General features: G+C 46.6%; 2 protein-coding genes across 2 annotated transcripts; both read left to right on the top strand.

Moving 5' to 3' along the window:
- Positions 1 to 535: 535 nt before the first annotated feature.
- lamb1a (laminin, beta 1a) lies at positions 536 to 16758 on the top strand. Its single transcript, XM_068739695.1, has 33 exons — positions 536 to 566; positions 2032 to 2246; positions 2878 to 3016; positions 3240 to 3313; positions 4004 to 4192; positions 4273 to 4336; positions 4413 to 4615; positions 4929 to 5049; positions 5401 to 5589; positions 5704 to 5880; positions 5978 to 6090; positions 6587 to 6666; positions 6897 to 7032; positions 7171 to 7329; positions 7454 to 7581; positions 7745 to 7865; positions 8160 to 8361; positions 9269 to 9412; positions 9501 to 9732; positions 9907 to 10070; positions 10554 to 10778; positions 10923 to 11140; positions 11364 to 11460; positions 12823 to 13192; positions 13264 to 13448; positions 13641 to 13882; positions 13971 to 14180; positions 14478 to 14622; positions 14904 to 15111; positions 15206 to 15347; positions 15436 to 15612; positions 15859 to 16018; positions 16118 to 16758. The coding sequence occupies exons 1-33, from the start codon at positions 536 to 538 to the stop codon at positions 16255 to 16257; spliced, it is 5400 nt and encodes a 1799-aa protein (XP_068595796.1). The 3' UTR covers positions 16258 to 16758.
- A 1306-nt stretch (positions 16759 to 18064) lies between these two features.
- LOC137894378 (gamma-crystallin M2-like) lies at positions 18065 to 19129 on the top strand. Its single transcript, XM_068739857.1, has 3 exons — positions 18065 to 18247; positions 18457 to 18699; positions 18851 to 19129. The coding sequence occupies exons 1-3, from the start codon at positions 18065 to 18067 to the stop codon at positions 19127 to 19129; spliced, it is 705 nt and encodes a 234-aa protein (XP_068595958.1).
- Positions 19130 to 19554: the final 425 nt, after the last annotated feature.

Here is a 19554-nt window from a genome sequence, read left to right as displayed (position 1 = left end):
TGGTGGATTAAAGAAAAAAAAGTTGGATGAATCTTGATGAAAAAAATAATAATCTGAAGATGAGTCTTGTTCTAATTTAGATCCACCATGTGGATGGTTTAAATCTAATTAGGAGGGGAATGAGCTGCTTGGCGGAGGTTTGCGCTCTCTTTATGCCTTTCTCGTTTTATTTCACACTTTATTCCGTGAATTGTTTTGGTTTAAATATGTGAATTATTTCATTTTCCTTTGCTCTTCATCCCTTCACCTCCTGTTGTTGCACAGACACTTACTTTTATTCTGAAAGTCAAGCCGGATTTGTGGCCCTGAGGTGCGGGTGCCGACGGACCGAGGAGGAGGGGTCCCAGACAGCCTGGGGAGTTGTGCGGAGTCCGGTGTGTCTGAGCGTCTCAGGGGTTCCAGGAGGTCCAGGTGTCCTGAACGGAGACGGGGGGGTCCAAGCAGCGTTCGGGTCTCTGTGGTCTGAGGTCTTGATCTCCAGTTTGGACCACTTGATCTGCAGTTTTTGTCTGAGGGTCTCCGGCGGATCAGCATCATGTTGCGGCTCCAGCTGGCGGTGCTGCTCGGTGAGTTCCAGCCCAGAAAGCTCCCAGGTTTTTATTCTGTTTGAAAAAGGTGAAGAATCTGAACTCCAACCACCTTCTGACTCACAGGGGTTTTAAAAACTGCTTTTCCTACGCTTTTGCCCCAACTTTATTTATATGATTAAAATATTTTCTGAGGAATCAATAGAAAACGGATTCTTGATTCAACCCCCCCCCCCCCCCCCCCCCCCCCCCGCTAAAAACTGAATTAATTAGCGATTAATTAAAATGTCATCTGTTGGTCAACATTGATCCTAATTTTAATGTAAAAACAAATCTGGTTCAAATCTGTTTGAGTCAGGTAAATATTTGATGGTGAAACATATTTCATAGATGAATTGATTAATTGATAAACACAGGAAGATACTCTTCTGTAAGACAAAAAAAATCATCATGAATAAAATCTGCACATTTTCTCTCAGAAGTATTTATATATATTTAATAGTGGATTTAACAGAACGAATTTAAAGTTCTGTTGTTCAGAAATTGTGCTTCAGATTAGATGTTGATGACATCATAAGAGCAGCGTGAAACCTGATCACAGATCAGTTGGTTTGATGCCGTTCAGAGTCTATCAGATTGTTTAACCTTTATTCGTCTGTTAAATTAATGATCAATAACAATAAAAAATACTACACCTGAGACACTTCAGTTATTCCTCAATCTAATTGATTGCTTTCAGTATTGATGAATGTGTTTAGTAACCTTACGAATCTGTTTGCTTGTTTATTACTGAAGGCATTTCTGGGATAAACCCTTTTGCCTGTTGGTGCAGATCAGGAGTGTTTTCTGTCATAAGGGAATAATGCAGGAATATAAAAATAAAATAAAATAAAAAAATCAGTGGTGTGCATTTAGGAGGTTCTGTGTATAATTTGGTGTGGATCTAAATTCCAATCTGGATCCACTGCATATAAAAATATCACTTTAAATCCTGGACACAGGAGGTTTGATTGAATTAAAGGGGCCATTGACTGTTGGACTCAAAAGTTTCACCCTTAAATGATGAGTCTGGATATCTGTCTTTGTCCCCGCCCAATGTTTACACAGCCTTTAATGAAATTTAGCAAATCATGGCGAGCTCAGACACCAGAGTCAGACGGTTATGTTGGAACAAGTCTGATAAACTGATGGAGATCGCCTGATTTATTTATCCAGGACCTTTTAGACCCGGGGAGCATCAGGAACAGGATTCCAGTCTGTGTTTACTGTTCTAAGTTTAATTGTTTAGGATTCATGCTGCATTATAATACAATGTTTAGTCAGTAAAACAAATCAATCAGTCAAAAAAAACTTTTCCTCCATCCCGTCGATGTCGAAATGTGTTTGTAATAATGTTTTCTATCCATTAACTTGCTGTTTGTCTTTGACTGGTGTCGATCTCAGGTCTGTTTTCATTCCAGTTCAGTCCAGTTCAGCCTTTCACAATAAAAGCCTCTGCTCTCAGCCCTGCAGGTGTGCGCCTATGCTCAGGATGTCGGTGACTTTGTGGGCGAGGCCCCAGTTGACGTCAACCTTCCGCAGTTCAGTGACGTGTGCACCGAGGGCAGCTGTTACCCAGCAACAGGAGACCTTCTGATTGGCCGAGCCCACCAACTTTCATCCACATCTACCTGTGGACTGAACCGACCCGAACCGTTTTGCATCGTCAGCCACCTGCAGGTAAATCAACACCCGAAGTGTTTGATACTCAGGTGTGGACCCGGAGTGGCTGCTGCAGTGTTTCTGTCCCACCCCTGAGTGGACGGTCAGTTTGTTTAGTGAACGTGTGTGAGCTTCAGGCTGCAGTGCTCCGTGGGAAAAATCACGTCCCTATATGGAAACTGAGCGGCGACAGCAGACAGATGTTTGTCCAGATGATTCTGTGGAGAAAACGCAGATGACTCAGCGGTTGAAGGTCAAACTGAGGCATCCAACCAGGTCGAGAGAGTAAACTGAGCGCGCTCAGTGTGAAGCAGTTTCTATGAATGTCGTCCAAATGTGTGCGCTGAGGACAAACATCTGTCGGCCTCACGGAGAGAACTGGTCAGAGCAGCCTCTCGTGCCTTCAAAAAGGAAATGAGAGAAAAGTCGCGTTAAACTTTGCTTTCTCCAACATGTTTAGAGTTTATCTTTGAAACAGGAAGTGGATCAAAGTGCACTTGTCCAACAGAGGGAATTTAAATAACTAAAATAAACCCTGTTCAGAAAATGTCCTCCTCCTATCTGCTGAGAGTGAGCAGAAAGGAATCTGAGGAATTCACCTAACATTAACTCCCCCCGCCCCTTGCCCCCGTTGTTTCCCATTAACCAGGAGGAGAAGAAGTGCTTCATGTGCTACTCAGAGGAACCCTACGACGAGCTGTTGGACCAGACGACCAGCCACCTCATTGATAACGTCGTCACCACATTTGCTCCAAACAGACTGAAGACCTGGTGGCAGTCTGAGAACGGTAAGCACCATGAGGTCAGAGGTCATCTCCTCCTCCAACTTCAGAGGCATCCAATCACGTTGGGACACGTTCACAGTCTTAAGTGATAATCAGCTGACGTTCATTATAGTAAACCAGGAAGTCGGATCCTTCCTTCTTCTGCTACAAATGAAAACATGGATTCCTCTTCTTCTTCCTCTTTGGGTGGGTGGCTTGGGTTCAACTGGTTGTCTTTTGTCTGCAGGCCTGGAGAATGTCACCATCCAGCTGAACCTGGAGGCCGAATTTCACTTCACACACCTCATCATGACCTTCAAGGTGAGTTCCACACAGGCGCTCGCAGCACGGGACGTGCCAGCATTACTCGGCTTCATCAAACTGAACTGTCACACTGAGCGGTCACGTGATTGGTGGTTATCATCCGGACGAGGCATCCGTCAACGTGCCTGAAGAAGAGAGGCAAACGGCGCCAACTCTGACATTAAACAGAGACCAAGAGGTTAAACACTTAGTCCAGGCTAAAAGCAGCTCTCAGGAGGAAGGCAGTCGGTGTAAACATACGGTAAATGCCGTTTTCTGATTCATTTAAATCCCGTGAGAACTTTGGTTTAGATGCTGGCTTTGTCTGAAATCACTTCCTGTTTACATTTACTGTCACGCCGAGCTTAAACGTGGGTCCATGTTTGCTGCTGGACACAATCCCAGAGTCACTCTGGTTTGACTGCAGGTAGTTTACCTCAACACAAACCAGCTGTCCAAACTCAATGAGCATTCCATGATTTAGATTAACCCGCAACCAACCAGCCAGAACCTCCTCATTTCAGTAAGCCAAATGAAATTCATAGATTTGAGGTCCAGTGAATTTTGCATAGTCTGATTGTTGAATTTTCAGTCGTGAAATTGTTCAACGCCAGCTTTCAAAGACCTTCCTCATTTGTCCTTTTTTGTGTTGTTTTTCAATCACCTTCAATGACCTTTTTTCGTTGTGTTCTCTAAAATCCCTCTCAGACTTTCCGGCCTGCTGCCATGGCGATCGAACGCTCGGCTGACTTCGGGAAGACGTGGCAGGTTTATCGGTACTTCGCCTACGACTGTGAGAGCTCCTTCCCGTCTGTTTCCCAGGGTCCAATGCAGAAAGTTGATGATGTCATCTGTGACTCGCGTTACTCTGACATTGAGCCGTCCACAGAAGGAGAGGTAGCCACTGGGAGGAAATGATGTCATAGCACACCTGATAGGCGTGCTGAGTCGTTTTGTAAAACGGCTGCTTTTCTCAGGTGATTTTCCGAGTTCTGGACCCAGCATTCAAGATTGATGATCCCTACAGCCCCCGAATCCAGAGTACGTCTCCTTGCATCAGTCAATGCGGTGTGTTATTGATCCATCATTGATCACCCGTTATTGACCTGTCGTTCAGACATGTTGAAGATCACCAACCTGAGGGTGAAGTTGACCAGACTGCACACGCTGGGAGACAACCTGCTGGACTCCCGTATGGAGATCAAAGAGAAGTATTACTACGCCATCTACGACATGGTGGTCCGAGGAAACTGCTTCTGCTATGGTCACGCCTCCGAGTGTGCCCCCGTTGAGGGAGCTGGGCAGACCAGAGAGGGCATGGTGAGTCCTGACGGGACGGTGAATCTCAAAGGGGGCCAGGGTAAGGCCTGATGGGAGAAGGCAAGCCTTGAATGTGACGAGCTGAGTCCCGAAGGGGGACAGGGGGTTTCACAAAAGAGCCTAGGAATTTCCTGGGGCCTATTTGGAGCACTAATGGGACAGGATGTATCCAGATGGTGGACTCGGGGAGTCCAGGAGACAGACTTGTGGTCTGTTGTGCTTGCAGCTTCAGTCACTGCATGTAAATATTGATTGATTAGTGATGATGTCATCAGCTGGTTGGATGCACCACGGGTGTGTTTTGTGTCTTCAGGTTCACGGTCACTGCATGTGCAACCACAACACTAAAGGCCTGAACTGTGAGAAGTGTCAGGATTTCCACCACGACCTGCCATGGAGACCGGCCAAGGGACGCAACACCAATGCCTGCAAAAGTGAGTCCATACTGGGGGGGGGGGGTCTTTACTCATTTCCTCTGGTTGTGACTACATCTGCTGCTCAGTAATGGCTTCTGCTGGTTCCTTCTGGGTTCTGCTTGGTCTCCTTTGGTTTTACTTGTCTCTACTGGGTTGGGATGACCTCTAGTGCCGCGTTCTGGTGGACTGGGACTTGTGTCTGCAAAACCTTTACTGATACCGGAGGTTCTGTGTGATTCTGACACCGCTGAGATGGTTTCAGACTTGAGGCCAAAGTCAAATGTGCCACTTCGGGTTTCATTTTGTCACACGAATCAATAATCAATCATCATGCCCCCGGTCTGTCCATGTTCTCTGTGGCGTCTGCAGAGTGCACCTGCAACCAGCACTCGGACTCGTGCCACTTCGACATGGCTGTGTTTGTAGCGTCGGGTAATTCCAGCGGAGGAGTTTGTGACAACTGTCTTCACAACGCGGCTGGACACAACTGTGAGCAGTGTCAGCCATTTTACTACCAACACCCGGAGAGAGACGTCAGAGACCCCAACATCTGCCAGCGTGAGTCCGGACTGTCGGAACAACCGGTCGCCCCGGACGGATGTGGAAGTGACGAGTGTCTGTGGTTCGCTGTAGTCTGTATCCTAACAATGCATCCTGGAACTGATTCCACAGCCTGCGACTGCGACCCTGTGGGCGCTCTGAACGGCGGCGTGTGTGACGGTTTGACTGACGTTGGAGCCGGCCTGATCGCCGGTCAGTGTCGCTGTAAAGTCAACGTGGAGGGCGAACGCTGCGAGCACTGCAAAGAAGGGCATTATGGGTTGAGCAATCAGCCGGAAGGATGCGAGGGTACGGCATCATACACACGGGCCCTACTGTCACATGCGCGCACACACACACACACACACACACACACACTCACGTACATGTATTTGTGCTGTTCTAGCATGCACCTGCAGTCCCGCCGGAACGCTTCCTGGCGGAAATCCCTGCGACAGCGAGACAGGAAGTTGCTTCTGTAAACGTCTGGTGGCCGGAAGGAACTGTGACCAGTGCGTGGTAAGGAAATGCATGGAAGTAGTTTTGCTGTTACGCCAATCAGAAACAGGTTTTAAACACAGCCAATGAAATCAACCACTCAGATCATCGGACTGCACCTCAAACTGGTCAGACTGGAATCACATGGAAGAAAACCATCAGAAGAAGCAAATGTTGCATGATTTAGAAATATGATATATATATATATATATATATATATATATAATAGATTTGTTTCTAACCTCAGTCCTCTTTTGTGTGACACGGCATAGAGAATAAATGGTAGTTACTTTTATAATCAGGGTTCATTTAAGGCTGGAGACAGACGGTGTGTGTGTGTGTGTGTGGAGATATGAACTTGCTGCTGTGACTCTGTGAGAGGTCACATGTTTATTGTTTGTGTGCTTATTGGAGGGGATGAAATGACTTCCTCCCACAGCATTACATCTGTTCCTACAAAGACAGATGCTTTGGGGGTGTCAGTAAACGGCCTCTAACACCTGTGTTTGTTTTGTAGCCTGAACACTGGGGTCTCAGTAACGACATGGACGGCTGCAGACCATGTGACTGTGACCTGGGAGGAGCCGTCAACAACCAGTGAGTTCACAAGCCACCGCTAACAGCTAACACCGAACTGGAATGCGCTTCTCTGTGCGTCTCCATGATGTCGTTGATCCCTCATCACGTGACCTGCTGCTAGAATCTGGATTGCATTGGCATCATTATTCTAGAAAAGGCTATACAGTACATGCATGGACAGGCGGGGGTTTCCCTCCAAGGGTGGGGCGTTCTTCCTCTGCTCTGACGTCCTTCCTGTCTTCCTGCAGGTGTGACCAGGTGAGCGGCCAGTGCATCTGCAGAGATCACATGTTTGGTCGTCGCTGTGATCAGGTGGAGTCTGGATTCTACTTCATCGCTCTGGATCACTACACGTACGAGGCGGAGGACGCCAAATTCGGACCTGTGAGTTTGAACATGTGACCTTATGTCACCTGGAAATATAATTATTTACATTTTACATCACTCCTCTTCTGGTCCTGGTTTAATTTTCTTTCCTTCCTGACATTAAATGATGCTAATAATAATAATACCTGTCCTTAGGGAGTGACCGTTGTCCCGAGGCCACACCCTCTGGACCGCAGTCCCACCTGGACAGGTATTGGCCTGGTCAATGTCCCAGAAGGAGCTTTCCTGGAGTTCACCGTGGACAACATCCCCCACTCCATGGAGTATGACATCCTCATCCGTTACGAACCTCAGGTAGGTCAATGCTATCAAGGTGTAGCCCCGCCCACATTCAGAACCTGAACCATATAATTGGAGGAAGAACGAAGAGGTAAAATTACAGCTTGAGATTAAAACACTGTGATTGCTGGTCTCACAGCTGCCTGACCAATGGGAGGAGGTTCTCATGACGGTGATGAGACCAGGACCAATCAGAACAGACAGTCGCTGTGTCAACACCATTCCCGATGACGACAACCAGATGGTCTCGCTTCACCCCGGCTCGCGGTAACATTCGGCAGCTGATGCAGTTTCTGAACAATAAACGTATTTTATGTTTAAGTCTTTCAGCTCTGTGGAAGAAAGACGGTCTTTCTTTGTGTTTAAAAAGAAACAAACAAAAAAGGTGTGCATGGATGTGATGTGCTTCCTGTCTGTTCCTGTTCCCCAGCACCGTGGTTCTGCCCAGAATGGTGTGTTTTGAATCCGGTCTGAACTACACTGTCCGTCTCAGTCTGCCGCTGTACTCCGCCCTCAGCGACGTCCAGTCCCCGTATACGCTCATCGACTCGGTACGCAAACATGTTATTCATAAATCTGTCGTGTTTTCTTCATGATAGTCAAGTATTTGAGGCGTGAGTAGAAAAACGGTCCTTCCCCAAATGAGCGCCGCACTGTAGAGGATCGGGAGCGATAACTTCCACGCGATTAGATATTTGACAGATCCTAATGCCAGCCTTTGATTTACTTACTGGACAGAGTTTGGGGTTTGATAATAGTGATCAATGTTTGCTACTTGTAAACTCAACGGAGGCTAAATGTCTGCAGAAGCTTTCAGTCGGGCTCGTTGTTTTCCTCCTGCTCAGATCGTGCTGATGCCTCACTGCGAAAACCTGGACATCTTCACAACTTCGGAGGGGGGCGACCTCAATGGGAACAGCGGTTGGGAAACCTTCCAGCGTTACCGTTGTCTGGAGAACAGCCAGAGCGTCATCAAGTCGCCGATGACCGACATCTGCAGAAACTACATCTTCAGCATCTCCGCCATGTTGCACCAGGGGGCTAAAGGTTCACCAGTCTTTCATTTCAATTAATCTGACTCCTCCTCCTCAGTCAGGCGGTTCATGGTTTCATCTTGAAATGGCTTTCTTCTAATGATGCTCTGTGCTCTGCGTTTTTGTTAGACTAATTACTAATCAGAAAAAGCAGAAAAACACTGCCAGAAACAACAATATAAGAAATATCAATCTTATGGTCGCAGAAGAGAAGGCAAAAACACGCTGGAGAGACGTACACAAGCAAGAGTTGTCAAAAAGACGAATTATCATAATCTGGTGTGTCTCCAGGTGTTCCGCCATCTCTCCCGTGGCCACGCCCACCCTGCGAGACGTGGAAAAGAACAGTGTCAGAGAGGCAGATCACACATGAGACCATGTGCCTACAGATTCATCATACAATTACTCTTCATGCAGTGTTTCATTATATAGCTAGAAAAGCAGTCAGAGCGCACAGACCTCCATCAAGCAGCTCATTCCCCTCATAATTAGATTTACACCGTCCACATTTATTTATTTATTTATTTAATGTGTATTTTTTTAAAGATCTTTAAATCAGTAAATTGAGTTTTTAATATTAAAATGTAAGATTTTTTTGTTCATATTAAAACTCTGACAGCATTATCTTCACATTTGGCTGTTAAAGGAAGACAAAGCATCAAATCTGATCCAAGTACAACTTTTCGCTCACGGGAACTTCCTGTTAACTCTGTATGTTGATCTGATTGGTCGCTCATCACCGGTCCTGGACCTCCTGACTAGTTTCTTCTCTGCATTCCTGGAGCGTTAGACCTTCTGGTCATGAATCTGTCATCGTCAGCTCTTAGATGGGGTCTGTGCACGAAGCCGTGTCTTCTCGTCCTGTCGAAAGTGTGTTGATCTGTAACGTGCCTCCTTTGTTCTTGTACTCTGTTTCCCAGAATGCCGGTGTGACCCTCAGGGCTCCCTTAGCACCGTGTGCGACCCCAACGGGGGTCAGTGCCAATGTCGGTCCAACGTGGTCGGCAGGAACTGTGACAGCTGCGCTCCGTCTACATTCCAGTTCGGACCCAGTGGCTGCAGAGGTCAGACCCAATCGATCCAATCAATCCAGGCTGAGGGTGATCTTGTTGATAACAGTAATGAGGTTAAATTGTATCTTTGTGTCGGCAGCGTGCGACTGCGACCCTCTGGGCTCACAGAGCTCCTTCTGCGATCAGCTGACTGGCCAGTGCTCCTGTGTTTTGGGAGTGTCCGGTCGGCAGTGCGACCGCTGTGTGGGGGGTCACTGGGGCTTCCCCGCCTGCAGACCCTGCTCCTGCAACGGACACACCGACGACTGCGACGCAGAAACCGGACGCTGCATCGACTGCAGGGACCACAGCACTGGACAGAACTGTGAGAGGTGAGATGACACCTGTGTGACATCAAAGGGGGGGGGGGGCGGCTAATGGGGGCCTCGAGCAATTTACTACGTACTGATACATAAAGTCATATTATTAGTAATACAATTCGGCCAGTTATACTTGTCCGAGGATGACTCAATCATCATCATCTTCTCTCTCCCATCTCTGTTCAGGTGTCTAGATGGTTACTATGGCGATCCAGTGCTGGGGTCAGCTGACCACTGCCGTCCCTGTATGTGTCCTGATGGCCCCAGCAGCTTGAGGCAGTTTGCAGGAAGCTGTTACCGCGACAGCAACTCCCAGCAGGCAGTCTGTGTCTGCATGGCGGGATATAAAGGTCAAACAGGACGCACTTCACCTTTTACATAAAATCACATGTCCTTCAGTTTTACTTCCTGGTGAAGCAGGTTTTCAGAATCAAACCAGATGTGACAATAAAAAGCAGACAGGATAATTACAGCCTAGATGAGAATTCAGCCTGAGGTTGTGCTGAGTGGAATATACTCTGGTATGTTTCAGCTGAAGTTAGGCTGAAGCTGCCCTGCAGGAAGGTTTTTATTTGAAGGAGAATCGACTCTGTGATTTAGTGTGATGTAAACAGCAGCTGAGAGCAGGAATGTGATGCGACCTGTTATTAAAGCAGGAAATGAGATGTTGAGGCTGGAATCAGCTGCTGAAAGATTCATGAACGGTTCTTTCTACTTCCGCTTCAAACCTTCCTCTTAAACACGACACAAACATGCAGAGTTCATCGCTTCAGTTCTAAAGGAAATTGGAATTTGGCAAAACTTTGACAGATCATATATATCCTGTCTCTCAGGTGCTCGTTGTGATGAGTGCTCACCTGGTTACTATGGAAACCCTGAGGATGCCAATGGACTATGTCAGCCCTGTCAGTGCAACAATAACATCGACATGCTGGACCCGGAGTCCTGCGACGCTCAAACCGGCGGATGCCTGCGCTGCCTGTATCATAGCGAAGGCGCCACCTGTCAGACCTGCAAGCTGGGTTACTACGGCAACGCCATGTTGCAGGACTGCAGGAGTGAGTACACTGGGTTACCATATGCAGTTCACAAGCTGCAATAAATCTCAACTGACCTTAATCGTGGTCCAAACGTTTCATCTTATTATGAAACGTGAAACGTTAAACTTGACGATCCTGATGAGGTCTGGTTCTTGTCTCCAGAGTGCGTCTGTAACCGGCTGGGCAGCGTTCCCTCCAGCTGCCCTTCGCCTGCCGACTGTCACTGCGACCGCAGCGGCGGGCAGTGCCAGTGCCTCCCCAGCGTCATCGGTCAACACTGTGACCGCTGCGCGCCCGACACCTGGAACATGGGCAGCGGTGACGGATGTCAGTCCTGCGACTGCGACCCCAAACACTCGCATGGGACGTCCTGCAATGAGGCGAGGAGCCCTGTGCGGCATAAATGACTGAATTGAAACACAATCTGAACGTCATGCTCTCAGATCTTTATCCTTTTTTTTTACTTCATTAAAGTAGTATTTTAATTTGTTGAAAGATCTTCAGATTGTAATTTCCTAAAGAGTTCATTCAGACTAAACTTTTACACCTGATCGAGAGTTTTTTGGTTTCCTGCTGATCGTTTGACTGTTGTTTGGTCCACAGATCAGTGGTCAGTGTTCCTGTCAGCCCGGTTTTGGAGGAAGAACATGCAGCGAGTGCAAAGAACTGTTCTGGGGAGACCCTGAGGTTAAATGTTACGGTAGGTTCTATGTTCCTCTTTTACCAGAAACCAAATGAACTGACATGAAAGGGCTATCTATTTGCTTTGGAAGGTTTAAATTCAGCCTCAGTTTCCCTTGTGAATGCTAATACTCGACAGAAGTTCAGATCTGAGTCCAAGACCTACTTGGAAAGTAAAAACAAAACTCTGAGGCGCCTGATGTTCTGTGGAGGAGGCGTTCAGTCACGGGAGAGTTCCCACTCCTCTGCTGGGGCTGATATTGGGTCAGGATGTTCCCCGCAGCCGAGAGAATTCCCGAAGGCTGGTCTGAAACGTCCCCCGAAATCCACAAAGAAGCTTTGTTTATTTAACACAATGCTGAAGGTGGGCCTGCCGAGAGCAAGAACAACATCATCACATTTAGAGTTTACAGAACGTCTTTTTTCTGGAGGATGTGGCCCCAGTTTATTCCAGAGGGATGCGTAGAGAGATGATTTTATCCAAGCCTGAAAAGCTCAATGCAATTATAGAAATCCCTTATAGAAATTCATTTTTAGTGGTGTCATCTTGCTCTACTTTCACCCAATGCTAGACAAAAGTTAAGATTCTGCTCTTCCCGGGCTGGGTTCGTCTCTTAATTCTGGTCCTGTCCTAGTCTGGTCCTCAGATGTTGACTCTTTAGATATTAAGTCTGCGGTTGTTGATGTTTTGTTTAGCGCCGCCATCAGGATAAACCTGTTGAGACATGTTGATCTGAAGGAAATGGTTCAGGGTTGTTGGTTCTGCAGCTGCGAGTCGTAATATAAAGCAGATGTCAAACACACACACACACACACACACACAGGATGCCAGACAGTTTGTCTCAGTCTCTTCCTGTCAGATGTTTTTAGAGTAAATAAAAGTTTAAATGTGTTCATCCAAACAGATTGTGAAACTTCCTGTTTGTCTGAATTTGGTCTGCAAACGTTTGAATCATGTTTTCAGACTGTGTATGTGTGTGTGTGTGTGTGTGTGTGTGCACGCGCGCTTGAGAAAGATGAGCCCTTTAATTAAACTTTTATTTTACCACACAAAGAGGCAGAAAAAAGACTGAAACTTGAAACTCCTTCAGCACCTGGAGCCGAGCCTCCCCCGAGCATGACCGTTCCGTTCCGTTCACGCCCCCCCCCCCCCCCCCCCCATTAACTCTCCTATTCACAGCCAGCCCCAGTATTTAGATTGTGTCACCTTGAAATCGGATCCACTACAGCTGTTCTAGAAGAGCCTAATGTTTCCTGTTCTCCTGCTTTATCCTGATCTACTCCTGGTTCCTTCTTTTGGTCAATGGCCACTGTTCCATCCGGTTTTATTAGAGCGATAAAAGCAAAGGTTCTGACTGACTGCGCTGTGTTCCCGTCTCAGCCTGCGACTGCAACCACCTCGGCGTCGCCGAGCTGCAGTGCAACAAAGCCAGCGGCCACTGCATCTGCGTGGAAGGCGTTTCTGGTCCGCGCTGTGACGTCTGCGCCCGCGGATTCTCCGGAAGCTTCCCCGACTGCCACCGCTGCCACGAGTGCTTCGCAGAGTGGGACCAAATCATCGGCCAGCTAACCAATCAGACGCACCGCCTTGTTAACAAGGCCAATGCCATCAAAGCCAGCGGCGTCAGCGGCCCTTACAAGAACTCCATCGAGAGCATGGAGAAAAGCATCGCAGGCGTCCGGGTCATTCTGGACCAGAACCCGGCCTCACAACCGCTGACTGAGATCCAGGGGCTCCTGCAGCAGGCCAGGTGACACTCAATTCTTAACCTGGAGCTCAAATCAGATTAATTGTGACATCTGATCTGAGTATGTTTTCCAGTGACCTGATGGGGAGTGTGAGCCAGATGTTGAACCGCACTGAAGAGACCCTGGCCCAGGTGGAGGACGCGGACTCCGCTGCACAAACGAAGCTGGACTCGTTGATGTCAGACACTCAGAAACTCGAGCAGACCGTTCGGGAGCTGCTGGATCACGTTGAGTTCATCAAGAACTCTGATATCAGAGGTGAGACGGGTCAAAGGTCAGAGGGAGGCGGGGATGTGAGAGAGGGGCACTATCTGATCACATGGTCTCATGTTTTTATCAACATCTAAGCGCTTCAGTTGTAACGTTTTTAGCTTTATGGAAAAAGTTCATTAATATAATGTATTATTCACTGTGGCTCTCATCGGATTTGCACTTCCTGTCCGTTGTCAGGGGCGACAGACAGCGTCTCTAAGCACTACTTGCAGTCTCAGGCAGCTGAAGCTCAAGCGAACGCCTCCGCCATTGACCCAGGAAGCCCCGTGGAGACCTCCAGCGCTCTACGGCAACTCACTGAGGACAAAATGAACCAAACCACAGAGGAGTTTCTGAGGAGACACACTGAGCATGCTCAACGGCTGGATGACCTGGCAGGAGAGCTGCAGACTCTGGACCTATCAGAGCTCAGCCATCAGGTGGGAGAGCGTCTACATGCGGATCAGGGTGATTCAATCCTGTATTTGTCAAAGCTTTATTCTTCATGTTCTCCTCTGGTGCTTCCAGACCTGTGGCAGTCCGTCATCAGGCCAGGATTCGTGTGGGTCTTCTTCCTGTGGAGGTCTGGGCTGTGTAGACTCTGAGGGTCAGACCCGGTGCGGAGGTGAAGGATGTGATGGTGTGGTGGAGGCGGCCAGCACTGCCTGGAAGAGGGCTTACGATTCTGAGCAGGAAATAAACAGCGCCATGGAGGAAGTGGAGAAACTCTCCAAGATGGTGAGTCTGATGAGTCCTGGTCTAAGATGGTTCCAATGGGTCCAGATCTCAGACTGCTATGATGGGTCCCAGCCTGAGGTGTTCTGACTAGACCAGGTGTGAAATGAATATGGCTGATCTTGATCTAAGTCAGTTCGGTGGGTCATGGACTGAAGCAGTTCTGGTGAGCCCAGGTCTGAGATGGTTCTGACTCTTCCCAGTCTTAGTTGGTTCAGGCAGGTCCTGGTTTAAGCTGGTTCCGACTGGCCCAAAGCCAGTTCTGCTTAAAGTTAATGTTCTCATGTCTTTCACCTCCAGGTGACGGAGGCCAAACTGAAAGCGGACGAGGCCAAGCAGAGCGCTCAAGATGTCCTGATGAAGACCAACAGAACCAAACAGAGACTGGACCGGAGCAACGAGGAGCTGAGGAGCCTCATCAGGCAGATCCGTGACTTCCTCACACGTATGTGAACGCGTCAAGGCTGTGCCCTGTGTGTGACACACATTGGGTCTCCAACGATCATTTTAGACCTGGTTTTATGGGACTCGGTATAAAGATGATGTCTGACAAAGAAGCCGGGGAATGAAAATATAACAAAACGAAAGGAGGCTTATTTAACATTCAAAAGGTCAACCTTCCTAAAAGCTGCTGCCAGACTTAAAGGCGATGAAAATAAGTCGTGATTGAGGATGTCTGATTGGTCGGAAATGCAAATGGTCACATGCAGTCTGTGCTGTTTTCAGAGGATGCTGCGGACCTGGAGAGCATCGAGTTGGTGGCCAACGAGGTTCTGGCCATGCAGATGCCGACCACGCCGGCTCAGCTGCAGAACCTGACCAAAGAGATCCGGCAGAAGGTGGGAGAACTGGGAAGCGTGGAGATCATCCTGCAGCAGAGCGCCGATGACATCCAGAGAGCCGAGGACCTGCTGGGCGAGGCCCGCAGCGCCAGGTCAGTCCTACCTGGAACGGCTTCGATCCAGCGCCGGTATTTTGGTTGTCAAACGTTTTGGCCTGTAATAAACTGTGATTCCTGTGTGGGTCAGCGAGGAGGCGGCAAATGTGAAGGACTCTGCAGAGAAGGTGAAACAGGCGCTAGAGGAAGCCCAGAGAGCTCAGAGCGCCGCCAGCAGCGCCATCCAGCAGGCGGCCGCCGACATCCAGAACACTAATAATCTGCTGTCGTCCGTCAGTACGACCCGCGCCTCAAACCCTTTACTGCACAGGCAGCACGAGTCGACGTCGTTGACGCGCCGTCTGTCTGCGATGCGTTCAGGTGGAGTCAGAAACAGCAGAGGCGGAGTGGAAGTTGAACAACGCCACCCAGAGGCTGCAGCGGCTAGAGCACGATGTGACGCTGCTGAAAGACAAAGCCCTGAATGTCACGCGGAGCACCGAACGGACCAATCAGGACGCAGCGAGCATAGGCAAGATCGCAGAGGAGGTGAAGAAGGTGAGTTCATGGCAGTTACATTAATTTAATACCAGCAGCAGAGTTGCATTTCATCCTTTTATTCATTTGTGAACAATGACTTATTGTTTCAGCATTATTTCATTGCATGGACGAAATTATTTTGTGCAATGATGCTGATCTGATCAAGGAATGCTGTTTTTAATGGAATAAACTGGGCCATGTTTATATAAATATGTACCCCAAAAAAATCTATTGAAAGGTCCTTAAGTAAGTTTGTGTGTTTAGGATCTAGACTCGGAGGTGAAGAATAAATACACAACAGTGGAACAGCTGATTGATCAGAAGGCAAGGGGTGTGGCTGATTCAAAGAAAAGAGCGGAGTCATTGCAGCGAGAGGCAAAAGATCTGTTGCTGAAGGCCAGCGAAAAACTCCAGCTTTTCAAAGGTGACATCACACCTCTGTGGTTTGTTTTTGTTTACTTGTTTGTGTTTGTTTTCTGTCTCCACGTCACTCTGTCATTAACTTTTTTTTTTTTTTTTTCAGATCTGGAGAAGTCATATGAAGACAACCAGCGGACTCTGGAAGTGAAGGCGGAGCAGCTGGTGGAGCTGGAGGCCGCTGTCAAAGAGCTGCTGCAGGAGATCAGCCACAAAGTCACCCTCTACAGTACCTGTCTGTTCTAGGGTCAAAGGTCACATTCTATGGGCCTCAGGGAGGTGAATTAAAGGAATTATTGAACTGTCCCTTTAAGAATGACCTGTTGACCTGTTCACTGCCCTCCAATCTACAGAATAGATCTGAAACAGAAGTAAAATCCAAGCACAGTCTTTACTAAATTACAACAAAGATTTTATTTTCTTACATGAAACCACTCTGACAAATATATTGAATATTTGATGATCATTTGATTTCCAAATTGGGAAGTGTTATTGTAAATGCCACCAGTTTGAATCTTTTTTTACATTCAGGTGGTAATTAATTGAGGAGTTTTAAGTCCATTAACGTGTTGGCAAATAAGTCAGATGACTAAAAGTGATTGTAAAAGAATTAGGAAGAACTTTTGTTAAAACCTGTAAAGTTTGATTGTTAGTCATCTGATTTTACTTTGAACGTTTTCATTGAATGTTTAAACCGTTTGACTGCAACTCTCGTCTTTTATATTTCTAAATGGCTGAAGCATTGAACCCAAAAATATCTTTAATTAAAGTATCAAGATAAAATCACAATGTGAATGAGTCTTTACTGGAAAATAGTTAACACCAGTTAACACTTTGCTCTGTTTCAGACATCAGCTGTCACTCAATCAACAACATATGATACATATAGTTGAGATTTAGACTGGATTGCATGAACTTTATACAATAACCAGGCATGAGCGACAGCAGTTTATTCTTATCCAGATAATAATCAGGACCATAATCCAAAGCAGGTCGAATTAATCTACAGAGGGAATGTGACTCTGCCCCCTATAGGTATCTGAGATAATGCTGGTTCAGAGTCATTTGCATGATTTGTGTCTTGTCTTATGAGCTGTTTGGATGAAATGTTTAATCTCTGAGTTGCATTCACTTCTGATGCTGACAAACAGTTAATGTTGATTTACATTCACATCTATAAAGACCAATAACCTTCTGATGAATGAATGAGTCACTGATTTTAGTTCAGTTTTCATCCAAAAACTCAAAAACTGTTCAATATATTTTCACCAAAAGTTATTTGCACATCTCCTGTGTGTGGCTGGACGGATGTCTTTTGATGTAATGCGCATTACATGCTTTTTAAAATTTGGAATATTCCAACATAATAAAGTAAAGTAGTGGCTTAAAACAATTTTCAGAATTTTCAGTTATAAAATACTTTTTCAAACATAATGAATTAATTATCTCAAAATAATTGAAAACTCTCAAACCAATGATATAGTATCTGAAGATATTTGAACAGGTGTCAAAATAATGTCTTTATCTAGTGATAATGAGATATTTAAACATTTTCTGATTATCTTGAGATAAATCATTATTTGTAGAACTTTTACTTACATAATATTTTGTTATCACAATGGGTTACATGATATAGTTCTTTCTCGTTTTTGAACATGAAAGCCTTATTTCTGGTTCCCCTCCTAAAGTGAATGCTTTTCATTCTTACATTCACCAACAGCTCGTCTTCCATTATTTATTGTCATTCAATCTCTTCGAGTTCAACACCTGCTTCTTTAAGATGAACAATTATTTAACTAAAATACCTTTTGATTTTTTTTGTGTGCATTCATTTATCTTGTTCCCAAATGTAAAAACATTCTTCACCAATATTCTTCTCTTTATGTGAGACCAAAGTGAATATTGTTCTGTATGAATTGTTTAAAAGTCTGCGCTGGACTAGAGTTTGTATTGTCTTCAGGTTTTTGTTCCAGAAAGTATTGTATTCTATGGGCTCACCAAAGGGCTGGGGGAGACACGCAGCGTCCCTTTGTCTGCGGTTTCTATAAGAGAAATGCCGAACACCGAGCGTCTCTTTTATGCCGCGCTGCTGGCTCAGGCTGTTTGGACAAAAGACCCCGGCTGCTCAGGTACTATAAAGAGCAGCAGCTTCACAGGTAACGTAGGGAGCGCCGGCAGAGACAACAGCAACCACAGAGGCATCATGACGTCCAGCGGCATGAACACGATGAGCAGGGTGAGAACCACAAACATGCCGGGCTTCATTCAAGCCACGTCCGACTCTCCTCGTCTCTGTCCCATTTTGGTTTAGCTGTTTGTTAAGGTGGTCAAAGTGCTGCTGAAGATAATTGGAGTGACTCGGGCTAACGTGAACCTTCTGGCCGGTTACAAACAATCGGGTTGAGACACAACTGAGCCTCATTCATCCTCATGTCCTCTCCCCAGGTCGTCTTCTATGAGGACAGGAACTTCCAGGGTCGTTCCTACGAGAGCAGCAGCGACTGCGCTGACATGTCGTCCTACCTGAGCAGGTGTCACTCCTGCAGGGTGGAGCGAGGCTGCTTCATGGTCTACGACCGCACCAACTTCATGGGCAACCAGTACTTCCTGAGGAGGGGCGAATACTCTGACTACTCCAGCATGATGGGAATGAACGACTGCATCAGGTCCTGCCGCATGATCCCCATGGTAACCACACAACCGATCGCAACACAGCTGAACTACCACATATGTAACCAGTCACGTAATAGCTCCTTATGCTCGCACAGAAATAGCAACACGCCTCTAAACAGTCGAGGTACCGAGTCCCGACTGATTATGGATTCTCCCTGTGTTTCAGCACCGCGGCTCGTACAGGATGAGGATCTACGAGAGGGAGAACTTCGGGGGCCAGATGTCCGATCTGATGGATGACTGCAACAACATCATGGACCGATACCGCATGTCCAACTGCATGTCTTGTCACGTGATGGACGGCCACTGGCTGATGTACGAGCAGCCCCACTATAGAGGCAGGATGATGTACATGAGACCTGGAGAACACAGGAACTTCATGAACATGGGCATGAGTGGCATGAGGTTCATGAGCATGAAGCGCATCATGGACTCTTACTATTAGTCACCCTGAAAATGCTGCGAACAGAGCAATAAAGTTGTGTTTGACTAAAGCTTTCCAGCCTGGTATGTCAATCATATCGAAACGATGAAGCATTTATGTTTATATTTAAACATTTTTGCAGAAGGGAACCAGAAAGTGCATAGTCTGAATTTCTTCATTCTAAGTTTTGTTGAGTGGAGCACTGTAGCAAATAGAATCTCTCTCTGGTTAAAAGTATTCTGATTCTGAAACAGAACCAGAGGAGAGCGGTATTTGTAAATTATACGATACAATAACAATATATATATACTTATCATTTTAGTATGAAGAAAGCATCAACAGCAGTATTACTGCAACAGACATGTTCAATTACAACATTAAAAAAACTTTAATTAAATGAAACACAGTTTAAATCAAAGAAAGGGTCCCAACATTAAAAATCAACT

The sequence above is a fragment of the Brachionichthys hirsutus genome, chromosome 5 (assembly GCF_040956055.1).
Source record: "Brachionichthys hirsutus isolate HB-005 chromosome 5, CSIRO-AGI_Bhir_v1, whole genome shotgun sequence".
NCBI lineage: Eukaryota > Metazoa > Chordata > Actinopteri > Lophiiformes > Brachionichthyidae > Brachionichthys > Brachionichthys hirsutus.
Note: the sequence above shows the minus strand (reverse complement) of the source record. Positions and strands in the feature narration are given on the sequence as shown.